This window comes from Sturnira hondurensis, unplaced genomic scaffold (assembly GCF_014824575.4).
Source record: "Sturnira hondurensis isolate 20B ecotype Veracruz unplaced genomic scaffold, ASM1482457v3 Scaffold0015262, whole genome shotgun sequence".
In the NCBI taxonomy this organism is placed as follows: domain Eukaryota; kingdom Metazoa; phylum Chordata; class Mammalia; order Chiroptera; family Phyllostomidae; genus Sturnira; species Sturnira hondurensis.
Genome location: NW_028087893.1, coordinates 862,508 through 882,013, shown reverse-complemented (window position 1 = coordinate 882,013; position 19,506 = coordinate 862,508). Strand labels below are relative to the sequence as shown.

The window sequence follows — 19,506 nt, the reverse complement described above, 5'->3', positions numbered from 1 at the left end:
GTTCAGAGAAGCAGCCCGTATTCCGGCACCTTGTCTAACTTTGCCCTGTTTTGTGAGCGCTGTGAAGCTTCACACCATTGGCGATGCTGCTGCTTATCTCATGTTTCCTTGATTAGTGTCTGCTCTGGACTATAATATGGGCCGCTGAGAGTGGGTAACCAGGCCGGTGTTGTTCACCCGATGTCCTCAGCATGGCGGACAGCGCCTGGCACCCAGTAGGGGCTCCAGCAGAGCCTCGTGTCTATGTTGTGTGGAGACCTAACCTCAGGGATCTTCAAAGCCACTTAGTCACGAAGGTTCGGGAGTGCCCTTGTTTACCGCTCAGGGACCGCTGGGAAACCTCTCCCGACCCGTGAAGTTCAAGCGAGGCTGCCTTCCCTTGCTACAAGGGGAAGGCTCTTGATGCAGACCTAGCCAATCAGAGCACCCCATATCCACATGACTCAAAATGGGCCAATGAGAGTCAGCCCTGGGGTTTGGGCTGGGACCACTGAGAAAGAGGCAGTCTACGCTGAGGTTGCGAAGCTGGTGGCAAGCAAGCCTGGAGCTGCTGGGGACACGTTCATCTGTCACCAGGAGGGAGTACCGCCCACCTGCCCGAGGGTGAGGGCGACATGAGAAGCAGAGCTGAGCAGTGGAGAGAAATCTCCTCTTGATGGTGCGGTCTGAGTAACCTGGACCCAGCCATGCCTGAATCTAGACACACCTCTAAATTTTTCAGATACGTAAGAAAATCAAATCCTCCCCCCCCCCCTTTTAAAATCGAAAGAATTCCGAAGCAGTCTGCTTGGTTCCCAATGTTGTTCTACCTGTGGTTCCTGGGTTATATCCCCGGGACTCAGGGCCTGCAGCTGCCCCTTCTAGCAGGTGCTTTTTTCGACCCCAGGCCCCCTGCTGCCTCAGTCTGGCCCCTCCCGCTCTGAGAAGAGCCTCTAGGGCACTTGTCTCCCCCCCACCCCCCGACCCCCTGCCACATAACCATGAAGGCAGGTCTTACCTCACTGATGGTGGCGGAGAAATCGGTGTTCTGGAAAACAGGTGCATTGTCATTTCTGTCCTCCACGATCACCTGAAAATCCTTCTGCACCTGTGGGGAGAAAGCCCGGTAAGCCTGGAAAAGGTGGGCTCCTGAGAAATCAAGGTGAGAAGCATCAGGGCAGATTGGCAAGTGGACACGGCTTCTCAGGTAGATGGTTCGGTGATGTTTTCGGCAACCTTTTATTTGATACAATTTCAGATGCCAGAAAAATTGCAAGTCTAGTACAAAGAGCTCGCCATACCCTTCATCTAGATTTCTCTCCCTCTCTCTTCACGTTTGAGTACAGATTGTCTCTGAACCATTTGAGTGCAAATTGCAGGCATCACTAGGTCACTTTTTTAAAAGATTTTATTTCTTTTTAGAGAAAGGGAAAGGGATGGAGAAAGAGAGGGAGAGAAACATCGATTGTGTGCAACAGACATCAATCGGTTGCCTCTTGCACACCCCCAACTGGAGACCCAGCCCACAACCCAGGCCTGTGCCCTGACTGGAATCGAACCAGTGACCATGAGGCTCACAGGCTGGCATTCAATCCACTGAGCCACACCAGCCAGGGCCATCATTAGGTCACTTTTAAAAATCTAAAATGTGCCTGTCCTATGACACGCATATTCATTTTAGCTCTGTTTGCCATCATGGAAAGCTGCAAACAATCTAAATGTCTATTACAGCAGATCAGCTGGAACTGAGACAGTAAAGAGACAGTGACACGGGCACGGCACGAGCTCCAGAGCTGAGAGCTGAGGAAACCTGGCAGTTCAACACAATATGTGCACCCTGACCAGGTAGCTCAGGCTGTTAGAGTGTCGTCCCAATACGCCAAGGTTGCCTGTTCGATCCCTGGGCAGGGCACATACAAGAATCAACCAACGAATGCATCAACACGTGGAACAAAAATCTCTCTCTCTCTCTTCCCTCCTTTCTTTCTCTCTCTAAAATCAATAAATATAAGCTTTAAAAAAACACAGCATATGGCCCAGGCTGGTGTAGCTCAGTGAACTGAGCGCGGGCCTATGAACCTAAGGATCGCGGTTCGATTCCCAGTCAGGGCACATGCCTGGGTTGCAGGCCAGTTCCCAGCAGGGGACGCAGGAGAGGCAACCATACATTGATATTTCTCTCCCCCTCTCCTTCCCTTCCCCTCTAAAGATAAATGGATAAAATCTTTAGAAAAACCACACACACACAACACATGCACTAGGATCCCACATGAATATCAGAAAATGCATGGAACAGGACAGCCTGCCTGCTGTGGCTGTGGGCGTGTATGCATGCACACTAGGGAGAGAGGGGGAAGAGCACGGTGGCAGTGGACACTCCAGGCAGAGGTCGGCGGGGCAGGGTGGCCTGAAGGGGCTTGACCTTTCATCTGTAGTTGAGATGTTCACGGAGAGAACGTATTCACAAATATCCAAGTCACTGAAATGACTTTTTTAACTGGACAGAGTTTGGGGAACATGTTCTGAAGACAAAACCCCCAGCTCTCACAGACCCAGGACACAGTGGCCCTCACAAATGTGAGCATCAGCACTGACACATTCAGCCGCAGGCGTGGAGGGTGGCCGTCTCAAGGGAGTTGGGTAGGGAAGTGTTGGCCACTTGTTTTTTTTAATACAGACATTAACAATATAATTGTCTCCAGTTATAATATAAATAATATACCTATATAAGGAAAATGCATGAATAATAAATATTAAGATCTTGGTAATACTGTGCAACAAAAAGTGGACAAGTGTAATTCTGATGACACTAAACATTTAATTCTTTTGTTGTCGTTGTACACTGGAGCCCTCTCGGCTTGTCTAAGGCAGGGGCGCCATCGGGAGCGGCCCAGTCCCGACCCCTGGTCCCTGGACACCCCTCCCCGCCACACCCCACACCCTGTGCCAACTCACTGGGTTGTTGTGACCGTCGTTCACAGAGATGCTGACTGAGAACCAGGACTTCGTCTGCAGCAGGAGGAGAGAAGGGGCCCAGTGAGCTCTGACCCAGGCAGGAGCCTGGCCCCCAGCACTGGCTCCCAGGGCCCCCTCGTTCCCACATCCTCCTCCCAGGCCTTCCCAGGCCACTGCCCTTTACCTCATAGTCCAGCGGGCTGTCCAGCTTCACTTCCCCAGTGTCTGAGGTGACCTTGAAGTAGTAGGCATTGGGGCCACTAATCCCATAGGTCAGAGGGTCGTTGTCCAGGTCCTCAGCTGCCATCCAGAAGGCCTCAGCACCTGGGATGGGACAGGGAGCGCCCAGGGTCTGCAGCTACCTCCTTCACGAATGGCCTGGCTGAGCCGCCCCACAGGCTGGCCTCAGGGGCCTGACTTCTCTGCGCCCAGAAATCTGAGCCCTCCCAGCCCCCAGGGCTCTAGCCTCTGTGGTCATGGGTGTCAGGTTTGGGTGTTGTTACCCAGCACGCACTCAGAGGCCTTTTGGTCATGGTTCCCTGCTCTCCTTTGGGGGAATGACCCCAACCGCAATGGACTCACTGGGATGGGCAGTTACCCAGGGTCCTCCCTCTGCCCTAGCCCAACCCCAGGACCTGCCCTCCTAGAATTCCTAGAGAGAAGACCAAAGAGGGGTGAAGTTAAGGTGTCTAGCTACAGCCTTAGGGCGGGGTCAGGGGTGAGAAGGCTGCTGAAGGCCCTCTGGAGGGGCCCGGGGCCCTTCTAAGTCTTCCTCCACCCTGGGAGCTTGCCCAGGACAATCCACTCTTGGGAGCACCTGCTGCTGGCCTCCCAGCGCCTGCTCTCTGCTCTCTGCTGGGCCTCCAGAGAGTACACCCTGCTACCCCGGGGGCAGAGAAGGGGTGGCAGTGCGGGAGGCGGGGGGGCAGCTAGAAAATCCCAAAGTTACCTTCTCTCCAGACTGAAAGAAGCACTTACAGAGTCCTCCAACCCACACCTGCTCCCAGAGCCTCACCTCCTTTATCCCATCCGACCTCTGCTCAGGCACCTCGGAGCCTGAACTTCCTCTCCCCTCAGCCACCCCCTTTCATTGTCAGACAGCTGTCCGTTTGCAAGGGCTTTCTCCATTTCCTCATGCATATTCCCCCAGAGCTCCCCAGTGCGGGTCCCCGGGGTGTGGTGCCCAGGGTCTGTGACACTTTTAGGGGCACACAAGAGAGTTTAATTTTTTTGAAAATCCAGAAGGAAGACATTATAATCCAGCCTGCATGCTATTTATTTTCAGACCGATGCAATCACGAGATATACTTTTAACATACTTTCTTCGAAAAGGGGTCCACAAAGGCACATATGCCATAATGGTCACATGCGGCCATGGGGCCCAGCCTGAGGGTCTCAGGGAGCCAGCCCACCTCCTCTGGCCCATGAAAGCCTCAGGGACAGGCTTGGCAGCGTGCCCCAGGCCTGCTTTCCTTTGATCAAACAGTCCTAGCCCCTTCGGCAGCTCCTTGGAAAGCCTGGTCACAGTCTCCCCCCATCAAGCACCCCTCCTCCAGGAAGACCGCCGAGACAGTGTTCTGCTAAAATGATGGTGGTGTCTGCACTATGACTTCTTGGGGGTAAGACGCACTGTCAACATAATGTGCTTTTGGTGGGCGAAGAGGCTCTGTGCTAAGTGGCCGCCTCAATTCTACAGCATATCCTGACTCAGGAGTGTCCAAATGCACACAGATCTGGCCCTCACACACAAGGACATAAGAGTGGTGGTGGGTGTGTGGGAATCCTCATCTGTATACGTCCGTCCGTGGGCACAGAATGATGTATCAGAGAGGAAATGCACTTTAGAAAAATCAACCTGAACCTGGCTGGTGTAGCTCGATGGATTGAGCACGGGCCTATGAACCAAAGGATCGCAGGTACATTCCCAGTCAGGGCACATGCCTGGGTTGCAGGCCAGTTCCCAGCAGGGGACGCACAAGAGTCAACCACATACTGATATTTCTCTCCCTCTCTCCTTCCCTATCCCTCCAAAGATAAATAAATAAAATGTTTTTAAAAAGTTTAAAAAATCAAGTATAACAAATAGATTAGTCAGAGCTACAAAAATAAAATATACATAGAGGAGAGGTCTTTGTATATTAAGGATGATAAATGTTTGTCACTCAACCTGACATTTAAAACACCATAATTCTAGACTTTTAAAAAATTCTGCCTGATGCCCTGGCCAGTGTGGCTTGGCTGGAGCATCACCCACAAAGCAAAATATCCCCTGTTCTATTCCTGGTTAGGATACATGCCTGGGTTGCAGGCTTGGCCCCCAGTCCTGACCAGTTGTGCAAGAGGCAATCAATCCCCCCTCTCTCTCCCTCCCTTCCTCTTTCTCAAGAATCAGTTTTTTTAAAGTCTGTGTGACAGCACTAAATACACACAGTGTTGCTGTCAGGAACACAGGTCTTGTGTAGGGTGGGGTGGGAGAGACGACCAGCGGTGTTGGCAGCGTCCCGGGTCCTGCTCCCATTGTGGCTACGTGTGAGTCCAGTGTGCTTCCTGTGTGTGTGTTACACAGGGATTGCCACTTAATAGAGAGAAGGAAGGGAGGGAGAAAGAGAGGGAGAAAACCATCAATGGGAACCATCAAGGTGTCTCCCGTGTGCCCCCCATTGGGAACCTGGCCCAGAACCCAGACATGTGCCCCGACTGGGAACTGAACTGGCGACCGTTTGGTTCCCAGGCTGGCACTCAACCCACTGAGCCACACCATCCAGGGCCTAAAGTTTTCTCTATGCAACTTCGCTTTCACGAAAGACCTACACTAGTACCAGTTTTGGCCAACTGAGAGAAATCCAAAGAGGGTTTTCATTTCTACAAAAATAGGTAAAAAGCAACTTCGGCCAAAAGGGAGGCATAGGTAGATATACTTTGCTTCCTCACACGACCAAAATGAAAACAACAACAAATTTAAAAACAAAAATCCACCAAAATTCCCAGGGTTTTGAACTGTATGGGAAGTCCGAAAACCAAGGGGTTAAAGAAGAAACATTCATTCAGACTGGTAGGAGGGGACAGAGACAGGCAGCCGGAGGAAAAGACACATGACAAAGCAGCAGACCAGGCAGGTGAGGCAGTGGCTAGCAGACCAAGCCATCCTCCATTTGCATGCAGTGAAACTGGGAGGAATAACAGGGGAGCGAGACAGACAGCACAACCCAGGTTTCCAGCAGGGAAATAAAGCTTCAAAACCTCTGGCTGTAAAAATCTATGGGGGTTGTGGCGGTGGGAGAAATGGCCTGTCTCACAGGAGAGTTCATTGGAGAGAAACAAACCCCCCCACCGAGGAATCACCACCCAATTTACTTTGGGTATCAGGGAAGTGACTGGAAACCAGCCGAGAGCAGAGCAAGCGGCATTGTTCCCTCTTTGACCCCTCCCCCACATACAGCTCCACAGTGCATCAGAGAGGTGGGTTGCCCCACCCTGACGAACACCTAGGGCCCTGTCCCTTGTCAGGTGCACCAGGGTAAAAAATACAGCCCAAACACCTGGCTGGTGTAGCTCAGTGGATTGAGCGCGGGCCTGCGAACCACACAATCACCGTTTGATTCCCAGTCAGGGCACATGCCTGGGTTGCAGGCCAGTTCCCAGCAGTGGACTCACGAGAGGCATACACTGATGTTTCATTGATGAAACATCATACATTGATGTTTCTCTCCTTCTCTCCTTCCTTTCCTCTCTAAAGATAAATAAATAAAATCTTTTAAAAATGCAGCCCAAATAAAAGAACAGGTCAAAACTCCAGAAAAACGCCCTGGCTGGTGTAGCTCAGTGGATTGAGCGCGGGCCTGCAACTCAGACGATCACGGTTCGATTCTCAGTCAGAGCACATGCCTGGGCTGCAGGCCAGTTCCCTGCAGGCCAACTCCCAGCAGGGGACGCACAAAAGGCAACCATACATTGATGTTTCTCTCCCTCTCTCCTTCCCTTCCCCTCTAAAGATAAATAAATAAAATCTTTAAAAAAAACCTCCAGAAAAACAACTAAGTGGTGAAGAGATAGTCAACCTATCATATGCACAATTCAAAACAGTGGTAATCAAGATGCGCACAGAAATGACTGAGTACAGATACAAAATAAAGGAAGACGTGAAGGCTATATGAAGTGAAATAAAAATATATATACAGAGAACCAACAGTGAAGGGAAGGAAACCAGGATTCAGATCAACATTTTGGAGCAGAAGGAAGAGAACGAAGAAACAAGAATTCAAGAAAATGAAGACAGGCTTAGGAACCTCCAAGACAACTTGAAACATTCCAACATCTGAATAATAGGGGTGCCAGAAGGAGAAAAGGAAGAGCAAGAAATTGAAAACTTATTTGAACAAATAATGAAGGAGAACTTCCCCAATCTGGCAAAGGAAACAGACTTCCAGGAAGTCCAGGAAGCTCAGAGAGTCCCAAAGAAGTTGGACCCAGGGCAATACACACCAAGGCACATCATAATTATATTAGCCAAGATTAAAGACAAGGAGAGAATCTTAAAAGCAGCCAGAGAAAAGGAGACAGTTGCCTACAAAGGAGTTCCCATAGACTGTCAGCTCATTTCTTAAAACAAACCTTGCAGGCAAGAAGGGGCTGGAAAGACATATTCAAAGTCATGAAAGACAGGGACCTACATCCAAGATTGCTCTATCCAGCAAAGCTTTCATTTAGAATAAAAGGACAGATAAAGTGCTTCCCAGATAAGGTCAAGTTAAAGGAATTCATCATCACCAAGCCCTTATTATATGAAATGTTAAAGGAACTTACCTAAGAAAAAGAAGATAAAAACTATAAACAATAAAATGACAACAAACTCACAGTTATTAACAACTGAACCTAAAAAACAAAACAAAACAGCCCTGGCTGGTATAGCTCAGTGGATTGAGCACGGGCCTGCAAACCAGAGGATCGAGGTTTGATTCCCAGTCAGGCCACATACCTGAGTTGCGGGCCAGGTCCCAGCAGGGGACACATGAGAAGCAACCATACATTGATATTTCTCTCCCTCTCTCCTTCCATTCCCATCTAAAGATAAATAAATAAAATATGTTTTAAAAAACTAAGCAAACAATTAAAACAAGAACAGAACCACAGAAATGGAGATCATATGGAGGGTTATCAGTGGGGGAGTGGGAGGGGGAAAAGGTACAGAGAATAAGTAGCATAAATGGTAGAAAACAGACAGGGGAAGGTAAGAATAGTACAAGAAATGCAGAAGCCAAAGAACGTATATGTACGACCCATGGACATGAACTAAAGGAGAGGAATGCAAGTGGGAGGGGGTGTGCAGGGTGGAGGGGAATAGAGAGGGGGGGATGGGACAACTTTAATAGCATAATCAATAAAATACATTTTTTTAAAAAGCAACCCTCTTAGACACAGACGATAGTAGGGTGGTGACCAGAGGGAAAGGGTGGTGGGGTAAGTAGAAGACGGTACAGGGGGCAAATGGTGACGGAGGAGACTCGACTTGGGTGGTGAACGCACAATGCAATATGCAGGTGATGTATTATAGAATTGTACACCTGAAACCTATATCATTTTATTAACCAATTGCACCCAAATACATTAAATAGAAAAGTAAAAAGAAATAAACTAAGCAAAGAACCAGAACAGGAACAGAATCACAGAAATGGAGATCATGTGGAGGGTTAGCAGTGGGGAGTGGGGAGAAGGGGGGAAAGACACAGGGAATAAGAAGCATACATGGTAGGTACGAAACAGACGGGGAGGGTAAGAATAGTGTAGGAAATGGAGAAGCCAAAGAACTAATATGTACAACCCATAGACATGAACTAAGTGGGGGGAATGCTGGTGGGAGGAGGTGCAGGATGGAGGGGGGATAAAGATGAAATAAATGGGACAACCTTAATAACATAATCAATAAAATATACCTAAGAAAGAAAATTAGCCCTGGCAGGTGTAGCTCAGTGGATTGAGCACAGGCTGTGAACCAGAGGGTTAATGGTTCAATTCCCAGTCAGGGCAAATGCCTGGGTGGTGGGCCAGGTCCCCAGTGGGGGTGACGTGGGAAGCAGCCACACATTGATGGTTCTCTCCCTTTCTCCCTCCCTTCCCCTCTCTCTAAATAAAAACAAACAAATAAAAATCGTTTAAAAAGAGAAAAGAAAATAGGTGAAAAGCAAAAATAGGGTTCAGCATCTGTTCTGCACCCTCTTTTTACAGAGGCAGCCAGAGCGGCCCGCCCCCGAACTCTTCCCTGGGACCCACATCAGCACCGCAGCATCAGGCCCCCAACCGTGTCTGTGAGCGCCTGTTAGCACGGGCTGTCCTGAGGCATTGCGGGAGCTCTAAGAGAGCTCCTAAGGGCGTTGAGCTCGTGTAAAACTGGACACAATTAAACATTTTGATTGTGATAATAAAATAGAAACACTGTGTGCGTTAAATTTCGGGTCTGGGAATGCTCAAAAAATATTCTGTGGAAACTAACGATGATGGCTTCTTTGCTTAAACGCCACTTGGACGTAGGAAAGGCTTTGTAGGAGCACTCTGATTTGGAGAGTGGGGAATCTCATCGGAAATGCTTTCACGTTGCAAGAGAGCTGCAGGCTTCGTCTCAGGAAGGAGAACATTGCTCTTCGTTTAGAGGGGCCATCGAGTTTTAAGAGCCAAAGACTCTCTATCTGTCTGGCTGAGAGGGAGGGAGTCACCTTGCTCTGAACAATAAAGCGATTAGCTTCCTGGAGGCTGCAGAGGGCAGAGTATTGGGTAGGAGCCCCAGACCAGGTGGGGGGGCGGGGCAGGGAGGAGGCAGGCCAGGGGCAGGGAACCTGACCTGGGGGGAACACTGCCTGTACGACAGAGTGCCACAACCCTCTCCCTTCTCCCTGCACCTTCCCTGAAGCCTGGGCTGACCAAGGAGGAGAGGAAGAGACCCTGGTTACCCCACGACTTCCAAACAGAACACCCTCAAGAACAGCCTCTGAAGCTGGGACAGGGACTCGAGCTGTTTGATTTACACAGGAAAGGGTTACCCTGGAGAACAGATAGGGTGAGGGCATGTGGGTTCTCTGTGTTTGGGACATTTGTTTGCAGGAGGCAGGTGTGTGTGTGGGGAGGGGTTTATACACGACCAAACAGCTATGAAAATATATGTAAATATCATTACCATGTATAGGTTACTTCTCTGTTCTACAAAGAACATTCACAAATGTCCAGTAGTTGACCTCAGCCATCCGTCCAGCACACCTGTGCGGTCCCAGAGTGTGATGGGTGAGACTCTCACCTCCCTCGCCCTGGCTCTCAACCTTCACTAATACAACCCTTAATAGACTTTGCTGTCCTGGGAACCACAGCCGAATGGATGTGGCCTTTGTGGTTGCGATGCCCACCCCTCATCTTTTCCTCCTGGATCCACACCCAGGCTTTTGGTCTCTCGTTTCATCCGATAGCTTCAGCTGCCTGAGATCCTAATTCTGACTCCAGTTGACAGAAATCGTTCCCTCAGTAGCCACGCCCCCTTTCTCTTGGACTAACAGAGCCCTTGATGTTGAGCAGAGCACAGGGCCGATCAGAATAAAGTCCACGTTTCTCAAGTTCCTTTGCAACTAGGTGTGGCATGTGACTAAGGCGTGGCCATCAACGTGGGAGCAGAAGTCACAGCGTAAAGCCTGCAGCTGGTCCCGTGAGGAAGGGAGGAGGCCCCTGGCGGTTTCTCCCCGCCCGCTGCAGTGGGGTTTGGCCAGCAACCCAGTCGGAGACCACGTGGAGGAGGCCACACCCCAGGAAGGCGGAGCAGGGAATCCCCTGATGGAGCGCACCTCCGACTGCCCCGGACCTGCAGCTCCGCACCGCACTGCCAGAGCAAACTAAACCCTAACCTTGCCTACACTCTGTTTTCGGGGATCCGCCCGGCACAGCTGACCCTGCGCCCCCTGCCTACAGTCCTCCACCGTTTCTGCTGGCCGCGCCCCCGCCTACCGGCTGGGAATGTGGTGTCCAGCCCCGTGCCTTGGTCTGAAACACGTTTCCCGAACGTCCAGGCAGGTGCACTCCCGCGATCTAGACCACGCCCACACCTCATTATTCATGGTCTCGCTTTAAACAATTTACTACCTCCCGTATGTGCCTTCATTCCGAAAACAAGCAATAGATCCTCGGTCGAGGGAAAACCCGTCTCACTCCCCACAGACGCCAGGTGACTCAACAAAGGTGGGTAAGAGCAAAGCAAAGGCGTTAAGTTCTGAAGATGGGGTGAGGGGCTCTGCGCCTGCAGCCTGCTCTCCCTTCGCTTAAGCAAAAGGCGGGTTGGAGGGACATCAGCCAGTACGAGAGGCGCGTGAGAGAAATGGTGGGACCAGTGCATTCGTTCTCCTTGGGGAAGCCAGAAGGACGGGAGGGGCTGGGAAGGCGGGAGGGGCTGGGAAGGCCAGGTGCGCTAGGGGGGGGGGGGGGGGGGGGGCGGNGGGGGGGGGGGGGGCGGGCAGGGCTGGGGGTTGGAGGCCTAGGCTGTGTGAGGGCCTGGACGCGAATGCCGGCAGGGCTGAAACCAAGCTCTGGAACAACCGCCGTTCAGACCGCCTCTGCCCCACAGCATGCCCCGGAGCTGCGGGTGAGGGCTTGGCACCGTCTGGGCACAGGGACAGTTACTCACCCACGGGCAGGTCCTCGGGCAGGGTTGCTTTCGTCATGTTGCGCAGGAACTTAGGGGCCACATTGGCTGCCACTGCAGGGATACAAGCTCAGATATGCGAACACCGCTGTGAAGCCCGACCCTCACCTGGCCCGTGGGAGCCCACACTGGCCCCAACAGCCAACATTCCGTCCAGCACACCCGCCTGGGTCTGGATTCCTCCCCAGGGCCGCCAACCAGGGGGCTGGATATGGGAAGCGGGTGTTTGAAGATGAGGGAGGCCCTCCCTTCTGGAAGGTTCTGCCTAGGGACCCCAGATTAGTACTGCTCTGGTGGGGGAGGGGAGGCACGCACCAGACATGACAAGGGCGGGAAGAAACAGGCAGGACAGCCACAACCTCGCCATCACGTCCTTAGGGACCTGGGGAGAGAGAGGCATTGGGGAAGGGGCACCCATCCCAGGCCTTCCCCCTCAGCAGACACCCATCGGTGTGGGTCGGGCCCAGGCCCACCCATCACCACCATTCAGCAGTCCTCCCCAGTCACTGTCATCCTCCACCTGTTTGCCGGGTACTCCAGGGTAAGGGGGTGTCGAAGGGAACCAGGGGGAGAGCAGGATAGTTGAGCCTGGTCCAGAGCCCCAGCCTGAGACTGGCCTTGAACTTGACCCCAGAGTTCAGAGCCCACTGGGTAGTAGGCGCTGATCTGCACACATTGGAAGCAAAATCGTGTTAGTCCCACAACTATGAGGCGGGTGCTGAGAAACCAAGGCTGGCAGAGTAAGGGGCCAGCCTTGGACCACACAGAGAGTCGGTGACAAGACCAGGCTCTGAACACAGGTCCTTTGGACACAGAAGTCACTCTCGCAGCCACCGCACTGTTCTCCCTGTTTGAAGTGCGTGAGTTCACACCTGAGATGTCGCAGAGCCGTGCTGGGCACTGCCGGCCCTTCTCTGCCCATTTCCACACAGGTCAGGTGGGAAGGGTGACTCTGGTGGGTGGCCGGGGAGCCTGGGGTGAGTGAGAACAGAAGGCGCCCGCTCAGCATCTGGCCTGCGGCAGGTGCATCTGCATCCCGCAGGGTCATCTTCACTTGACCTCTGCTGCTGCCAGGGAGGTCACCTTAGAAACCACTCTGGTCTCACCCCACACCCATCCCCACGCCCATGTCCTGAGACGAGTCAGAGGTCAGGGACAGAGTGGGCTGTGCGTGGATGAAACCAAGGACTGTGCTTCCGATCACTCCCTGCTGTGGGGCTCTAACCAGTGCCCCATGGGAAGTGGCTGTGAAAACTGCTGGCCTGCCAAGGTCCCCAGAGATGACAGCTGGGGACAGCCCACATGCTGGACAGTAGGGCTGCACTCAGCCAGGTTGGAAAATGCAGATGGCCCCAGCTGCTCAGGCGAAGTTAACAGGCCGTCCATCCCCACAATCTGTGTGCCGAGCCGCAGTCTCCCTGAGACGGAGCCAAGGCTGTGGCAGGTGCTGGGGTTACTGCGGAGTCAGGGTCAAGTGTGGTGACTGAGGCAGTCCTCCAGCTGGCCATGGGGGTACTCCAGGGTACTCCAGGGTAAGGGGGTGGGCCTGGGACGTGGGCAGCAGCCCAGACTTGGGGTAGGGATGGCGTTGGGGAGGGCGATGGTGGCGGTGACGAGGTAAGGAGGGACACGTTGGTGATGTTTGTGGTGACAAGGGTGGGGAGGCTGATGGCGCTGACAGTGGCGATGGTGGTGGAGGTGGCGGTGGGGGCTGGCAGTGAAGATGCGACAAAGTCGGGCGTTGGTGCTGGCGTCCGCCCTGTGAGTAAACTCCAGGGCACTTGACCGATGGCTGGCTGGCTGCCTCCTGTGGTGTAACCTTGGGACTGACCTGCCACCTCTTTTGTCCCTTGCTTTAGAGGTGCATCAGCAGCCACAGGACAATCAGCTACAAAGTATGCAGCAGGGTATGCAAGGTGTGCCCCTCGAGGTGACAAAGTTCGCCTCAGTGCGGCCAGGGACACAGGAAACTCCTGCCCTGGGGTCCAGCCCCAAGGGGCAGGGCTCTGGCGCATCGCTTGCTGTGTCTGGGACTTTGTCCCATACCATTCAGTCCTCAGCATACCAAGGTCCAGGTGGGGAAGGGACAGGACTCAGTCAGCACTGGGGTCAGAACCCACAGCCTGTGGAAGCCTGTGCTCTGGTTTCCCTCCCTCAGTGCCAGATGTGCCCCCAGGCCCGCAGGGGGGAACTCTCCAGGAATAACCTCCACCGGGAGCTTCATTCCACAGTGCCCAGGGCCCTTCCTTCACGCAGCTCCCCACAGTTTCTTCCAACTGCCCTCCTCCCCCTCCCACGGGGCCTCAAGAAGCCTTACTGGGGACAGCATTGTGACCCTGTACACTTGCATGGGCACAGTCTCTCCCTGTATCTGTCCTCACCATCCCCCTGGAAGGAAGAGATGGGTGTCAACCCCCCCCACACACACATAGGCCTGGGTCCCAGAGAAGCTAATGCTTCTGCCCAAAGCCCCAAGCCAGGGCGAGGGGCCGAGCTGGGACCCCAGCCCTCCGACCCCCAGCCCAGGGCTCCTTTCTGCCCTCCTTCCTGCTCTGCCCGCACACCCCCCCTCCTTGCAGAGACTTTAGCACACGCTCCTCTGATGCCGATGAGGCCCAATTTCTCCAGTCAGAGCATCGCCCTCTGGATCTGTCACCGGGGAAACAGCGGAACCTGTGAGCTGGGGAAGGCACAGGCAGACCCTGGCCGCCTGCGAGCGTTCCCACCTCCCCCAGGCTCCCACCAGTGGCCACCGGCAGCCCGACACAGTTCCTGCGCCGTGGCCTGGCAGGCCAGGTCCTCACAGGCTCTGGTCTCTCTTCCCACACAAGCCATCCCAGCGGACGGTATCGAATGCTCCAGGCCAGGTCCACACCCTCTGCTGTCCTCCCTCCCAGCATCTGCCTGTGGCCCCCTACTGTCCCCTCGCCCTCTGCTATGCAGAGGATCCCCGTCCTCTCGGGGCAGGTCGGCCTCAGTGACCCCTCCTCTGGCCCCTAAGCTCCTGGCACCCCAGCAGGGGTGGTGGACAGAGCAGGTGCGATGAACAAGAAGTGAATGGTGGGAACAAAGAGGGGCCACGCACTGGGCCTGACAATTCGGGCAGGTCTGTGTGGTGGCTTCAGTCTCAGAGCTCAAAGTAACCACGGGGGATGGTCTGCATTGAACCTTCCTAACTACAGAGGAGTCAGGTGGGCAGTCAGGTCCGGGGCAGTATCTTCCCTGACAAAGGTCAGTCTTTCATTCACCTTGACTGAGCCTCTCTGTTGTCTTTTTGCATCTGTGACCACAGACCTCTGGAATGTCAGAGTGACCCCCACTTCCCAGACCCCCGGGGGCGCAGATGCCCACCAGACCACGAGACCACAAGCCCTCGTCGTTAACTTGTTCCCCGCACAGGGCCTCCGTGCGCTGTGAATGTGAACTGTCCTGCGCCCTCCCCTCCCCTGTGTAAGACAGACAGCATCTCTCCATTTCACGCTCGCTCTGGTCCCAGAGACCCCCCACCTGGCTTTCTCCAGCCTCCCTAGCCTGCTGCCAGTGGATTCCCTGTGACCCCCCTCACGTCTCCCCCTTTGGTTCTGATGTATAACACATGTGGTAAAACCGCTGTTTTCCAGGGCCTTTCCCAGTCCGTGGAGCTCTTGCTTCCTGGCAGCCATTGTCAGTGTGGCTCAGACCGACCCATGACAGTTCCCTACAGCTCTGGCACTTCTTACGTGGACAACGGAGTGGCCCTTCACAGCGCCCCAGCCAGTGCATCCCCCAGGCCGTGCCGAGCCCGGGCGGCCCCAGGCCTGGCAGCGAAGGACGCTTGTCGTCCTCTGGCCCCTATCAATGCACAGACACACCAGCTCCTGTGTCCTCTGCTCTGCCCCTCAGTTTCCCTTCTAACAACATGAGACCGTCTACATTCTAGAAGTCACAGCTCCCTCCCCACAAACTCTGTCCCTGCTGTCACATAGTGCCATGGGGCTCGATGGGTTAGGCCCCCTCCCAGTGAGACTCCTGAGTCCCAAGCAGGGCACATGCCTGGGTTGCAGGCCAGGTCCCCAGTTGGGGGTGTGCAGGAGGTAACCATACATTAATGTTTCTCTCCCTCTCTTTCTCCCTCCCTTCCATCTCTCTAAAAATAGGTAAATAATTTTTAAAATTATTTTATTGTTGTTCAAGTACACTTGTCTGCATTTACCCCTTGAAAAAATAGGTAAATGATTTTAAAGTATATTTTATTGGTTATGCTATTACAGTTCTCCCATTTTTTCTCCCTTTTATTCCACTCTGCCCTGCACACCCGCTCTCTCCAGCATCCTCCCCCGCTTTAGTTCATGTCCATGGGTCATACATATAAGTTCTTTGGCTTCTCCATTTCCTATGCTATGCTTACCCTCCCCCTGTCTATCTTCTACCTACCATTTATGCTTCTTATTTCCTGTAACTTTTCCCCCATTCTCTCCCCTCCCCCTCCCCACTGATAACCCTCCACGTGATCTCTATTTCTGTAATTCTGTTCTGTTCTAGTTCTTTGCTTAGTTTGCTTTTGTTTTTTAGGTTCAGTTGTTGATAGTTGTGAGTTTGTTGTCATTTTACCGTTCATAGTTTTTATCTCCTTTTCCTTAGGTAAGTCCCTTTAACATTTTCCTATAATAAGGGCTTGGTGATGATAAGCTCCTTGAACTTGATCTTATCTGGGAAGCAGTTTACTTGCCCTTTCATTCTAAATGATAACTCTACTAGACAGAGTAATCTTAGATGTAGGTCCTTGCCTTTCATAACCTGGAATACTTCTTTCCAGCCCTTTCTTCCCTATAAGATTTCTTGGTTTTTTAAATTTTTTTATTTATCTTTAGAGGGGAAGGGAAGAAGTGGGGGAGAAATATCAAGGTATGATTGCCTCTCCTTGTCCCCTGCTAGGAACTGGCCTGCAGCCCAGGCATGTGCCCTGAGTGGGAATTGAACCGCGCTCAATCCACTGAGCTACACCAGCCAGGGCCCTATAAGATTTCTTTTGAGAAATCAGCTGACAGTCAGCTTACGGGAACTCCTTTGTAGGTAACTGTCTCCTTTTCTCTGGCTGCTTTTAAAATTCTCTCCTTGTCTTTAATCTTGGCTAATATAATTATGATGTGCCTTGGTGTGTATTGCCCTGGGTCCAACTTCTTTGGGACTCTCTGAGCTTCCTGGACTTCCTGGGAGTCTAGTTCCTTTGCCAGATTGGGGAAGTTCTCCTTTATTATGTTTTCAAATAAGTTTTCATCTTCTCACTCTTCCTCTTCTCCTTCTGGTACCTCTATAATTCGGATTTTGGAACGTTTAAAGTTGTCCTGGAGCTTCCTAAGCCTCTCCTCGTTTTTTTTGAATTCTTGTTTCTTCCTTCTGTTCCAAATCATTGATTGGAGTCCTGGTTTCCTTCCCTTCGCTATTGGTTCCTTATATATTTTCCTTTATTTCACTTTTCATAGCCTTCACTTTTTCCTCTAGTTTGAGTCTGTATTCAGCCAATTCTGTGAGCATCTTCATCACCAGTGTTCTGAACTGTCCCTCTGATAGGTTGTCTGTCTTTTCATTGCTAAGTTGTATTTTCTGGAGCTTTGATCTGTTCATTCATTTAGGCCATATTTTTTTTTGTCTTGGTGCACCTGTTACGTAGTGAGGGGCAGAACCTTAGGTGTAAGCTAGGGCAGCGGCGCCGTATGTGGGGGAGGGTCCGAGAGGGAACAGTGTCACTTGTTCTGCTCTCTGCCAGCTTCCAGTCACTTCCTCCACTTCCCACAAGCAAACTGGGCCCGTCCAGTGCGAATTCCCAGGTGGGTGGGTTTGTGTACATTCTAGGACCGTGTGGGTTTCTCCAACAAACTCTTCTCTGAGGCTGGAAGTTTCTCCTGGTGCCACAACCCCCACAGGTCTCTACAGCCAGAGGTTTTGAGGCTTTATCTCCCTGCTCTGGAACCCCGGGTTGTACTGTCTGTCTTGCTCCCCATTTGTTCCCCCTGGTTTAGCTGCATGCAGATGTGGAACCGCCTGGTCCAGCAGCCGCCCGCCTCGCCATGAGTCCTCTCCACCCCGGCTGCCCATCTCCGCCCCTCCTACAGGTCTAGATGAGTGTTTCTTCTTTAACTCCTTGGTCGTCAGACTTCCACACAGCTCAACTTTCTGGCAGTGCTGGCTGTTTTTTTGTTTTTAAATTGTTGTTGTCCTTCTTTTGATTGTGCGAGGAGGCACAGTGCGTCTACCCACACCTCCGTCTTGGTGGGAATCCCCAATAATGTCTTTAATTAAAGTGCTTGGAGAAAGATCAGAAAGCACACAGAAGCGACTCCACCTCCACAGGAGGGGGCATCCCCACAGCCCTCAACAGCCCAGGGCTCTAAGGCTTTCTAGAATTGGGAGGCACAGGAAGTGGGGCCCCCAGGCCTTCCCACCCTACTTCCTCGGCCAGGCTAGGGAAGCCCCGCGAGCCGCAGCCTTCCCCAGGGCTCTGAGAAGGGCTGGAGGGGGAGGTCACCTTCCCCCACACAGGCCCCCAGCAGGCAGGTGCCACCACCATTGCCGCTGACACCTGCAGCGCACGGAACACTTTCACTTCCGCCTCCTTGTGTCCCTCCCACAGTTGTCCCCCAGTTGTAGGAATGGTCATTCCAGGGTCCAAGTGAGGAAACTGAGGCTCAGAGAAGCTCAGAGAGCAATGCCCAGAGTAAGCACAGAGGGTTAGACCCAGACTGGCTCCAAAACCAGGTGTCCCTGGGCAAGTCTTGGTCCGGGCTCTAGTGGACTCCACAGAGGCCATGCCCGTGCCCACAGGGCAGACACCGGCCCAGCCAGCATGGCCCCAGGATGTGCACCCCAGGGCACTGGGCCGCCTGCCAGGAGCGCCTCCAGTGCCCATGACCCAGGACACTTCACCAGCAGCAGTCCTGGGTTCATACTCTGTCATTTGACTTACTTGATGTGCCGCCCTGGGCGAGCTCTGACCCTGTGTCCCTACTGAGGAATGGGGCGAGGATAAGGGCCACAGAGTTCACGAGTTAGTCAGGGCCTGTCCCCATCGGTCAGACCCCGCTGTGCCCTGACCTTTGTGCCTGGTGCCCGGCCCAGCAGACCCCGCCTCAGGGGAGAGCTCCGGGCCTGGACGGTGCACAGCCGAGCATCCCCCTGGTGCACTGAGGCAAAGACACATGTCGGCCCGGGAATGGGCTTGAGCTGGGGGCCAGCCTGCTGCAGTCCCAGGCAGACACCCGCTAGTGCTAACCGAGGCCGCCTCCACCGGTCAACTGACCCCAGGCCCAGCTCTGCGCCGGTGTCTCTCCACCTTCCTTCCCACACTGTCACCATCCCCGTTCCACAAATAAGGAGCCTGAGGCCAGCAGAGGCACGGGCCGCCACAGTCAGGATGGAGCTGGGGTCTGAACCCAGACAGGCAGGTCAGGGCCCAGGCTCAGCCACCATGATGTCATCCCCTCAAGCTTCCTGTGAAGGGGCCCAGGCGGGTTCACTCACTTTCCTGGGGGCCCAGCCTTCCCCCATCTTGTAAGGGATTCTCAGTAGGTCCAAATGACCCAAGGCCTTGGGAGGGGAGAAAGGGAACCCCCAAGTGCTGGGAAGAGGCCCCACACTGCTGGGGACACTGAGGCCTGGTGGCCAGGCTGGGACTTACTACGGGCCATCTGTCCCAGGGCCTGTGCTCTCTCCTGCCCAGTGCCCTCGCCCAGCTGCACTGAGACCCACAAAGCTTGGCTCCAACGACTCCCCCTGAGCCCCCACATCTGCCAGGAGACCCCGAGTCCTGCCGCAGCGAAGCTGAGTGGTCCCTACCTGTGCCCCAAAGGGGCCGTGGAAGTTAACGATGTCCACCGGCAGGCAGGAGTGGCCACTTCTGGGGCCTCCGGTGCAGCTCAGAGACTTAG

The 19,506-nt window shown here is 53.3% G+C and overlaps 1 protein-coding gene across 1 annotated transcript in view; it reads right to left on the bottom strand.

Moving 5' to 3' along the window:
* CDHR2 (cadherin related family member 2) overlaps positions 1 to 19,506 on the bottom strand; it is a 37,326-nt gene extending 17,820 nt beyond the window's left edge. Inside the window, exons 1-6 of the mRNA XM_037064428.1 lie at positions 19,415 to 19,506; positions 11,918 to 11,984; positions 11,585 to 11,656; positions 3,119 to 3,258; positions 2,935 to 2,988; positions 998 to 1,087 (exon numbers count right to left, since the gene is read on the bottom strand). Coding sequence (XP_036920323.1) covers positions 998 to 1,087; positions 2,935 to 2,988; positions 3,119 to 3,258; positions 11,585 to 11,656; positions 11,918 to 11,969 — 408 coding nt within the window. The 5' untranslated portion in view covers positions 11,970 to 11,984; positions 19,415 to 19,506. The remainder of the gene's footprint in view (positions 1 to 997; positions 1,088 to 2,934; positions 2,989 to 3,118; positions 3,259 to 11,584; positions 11,657 to 11,917; positions 11,985 to 19,414) is intronic.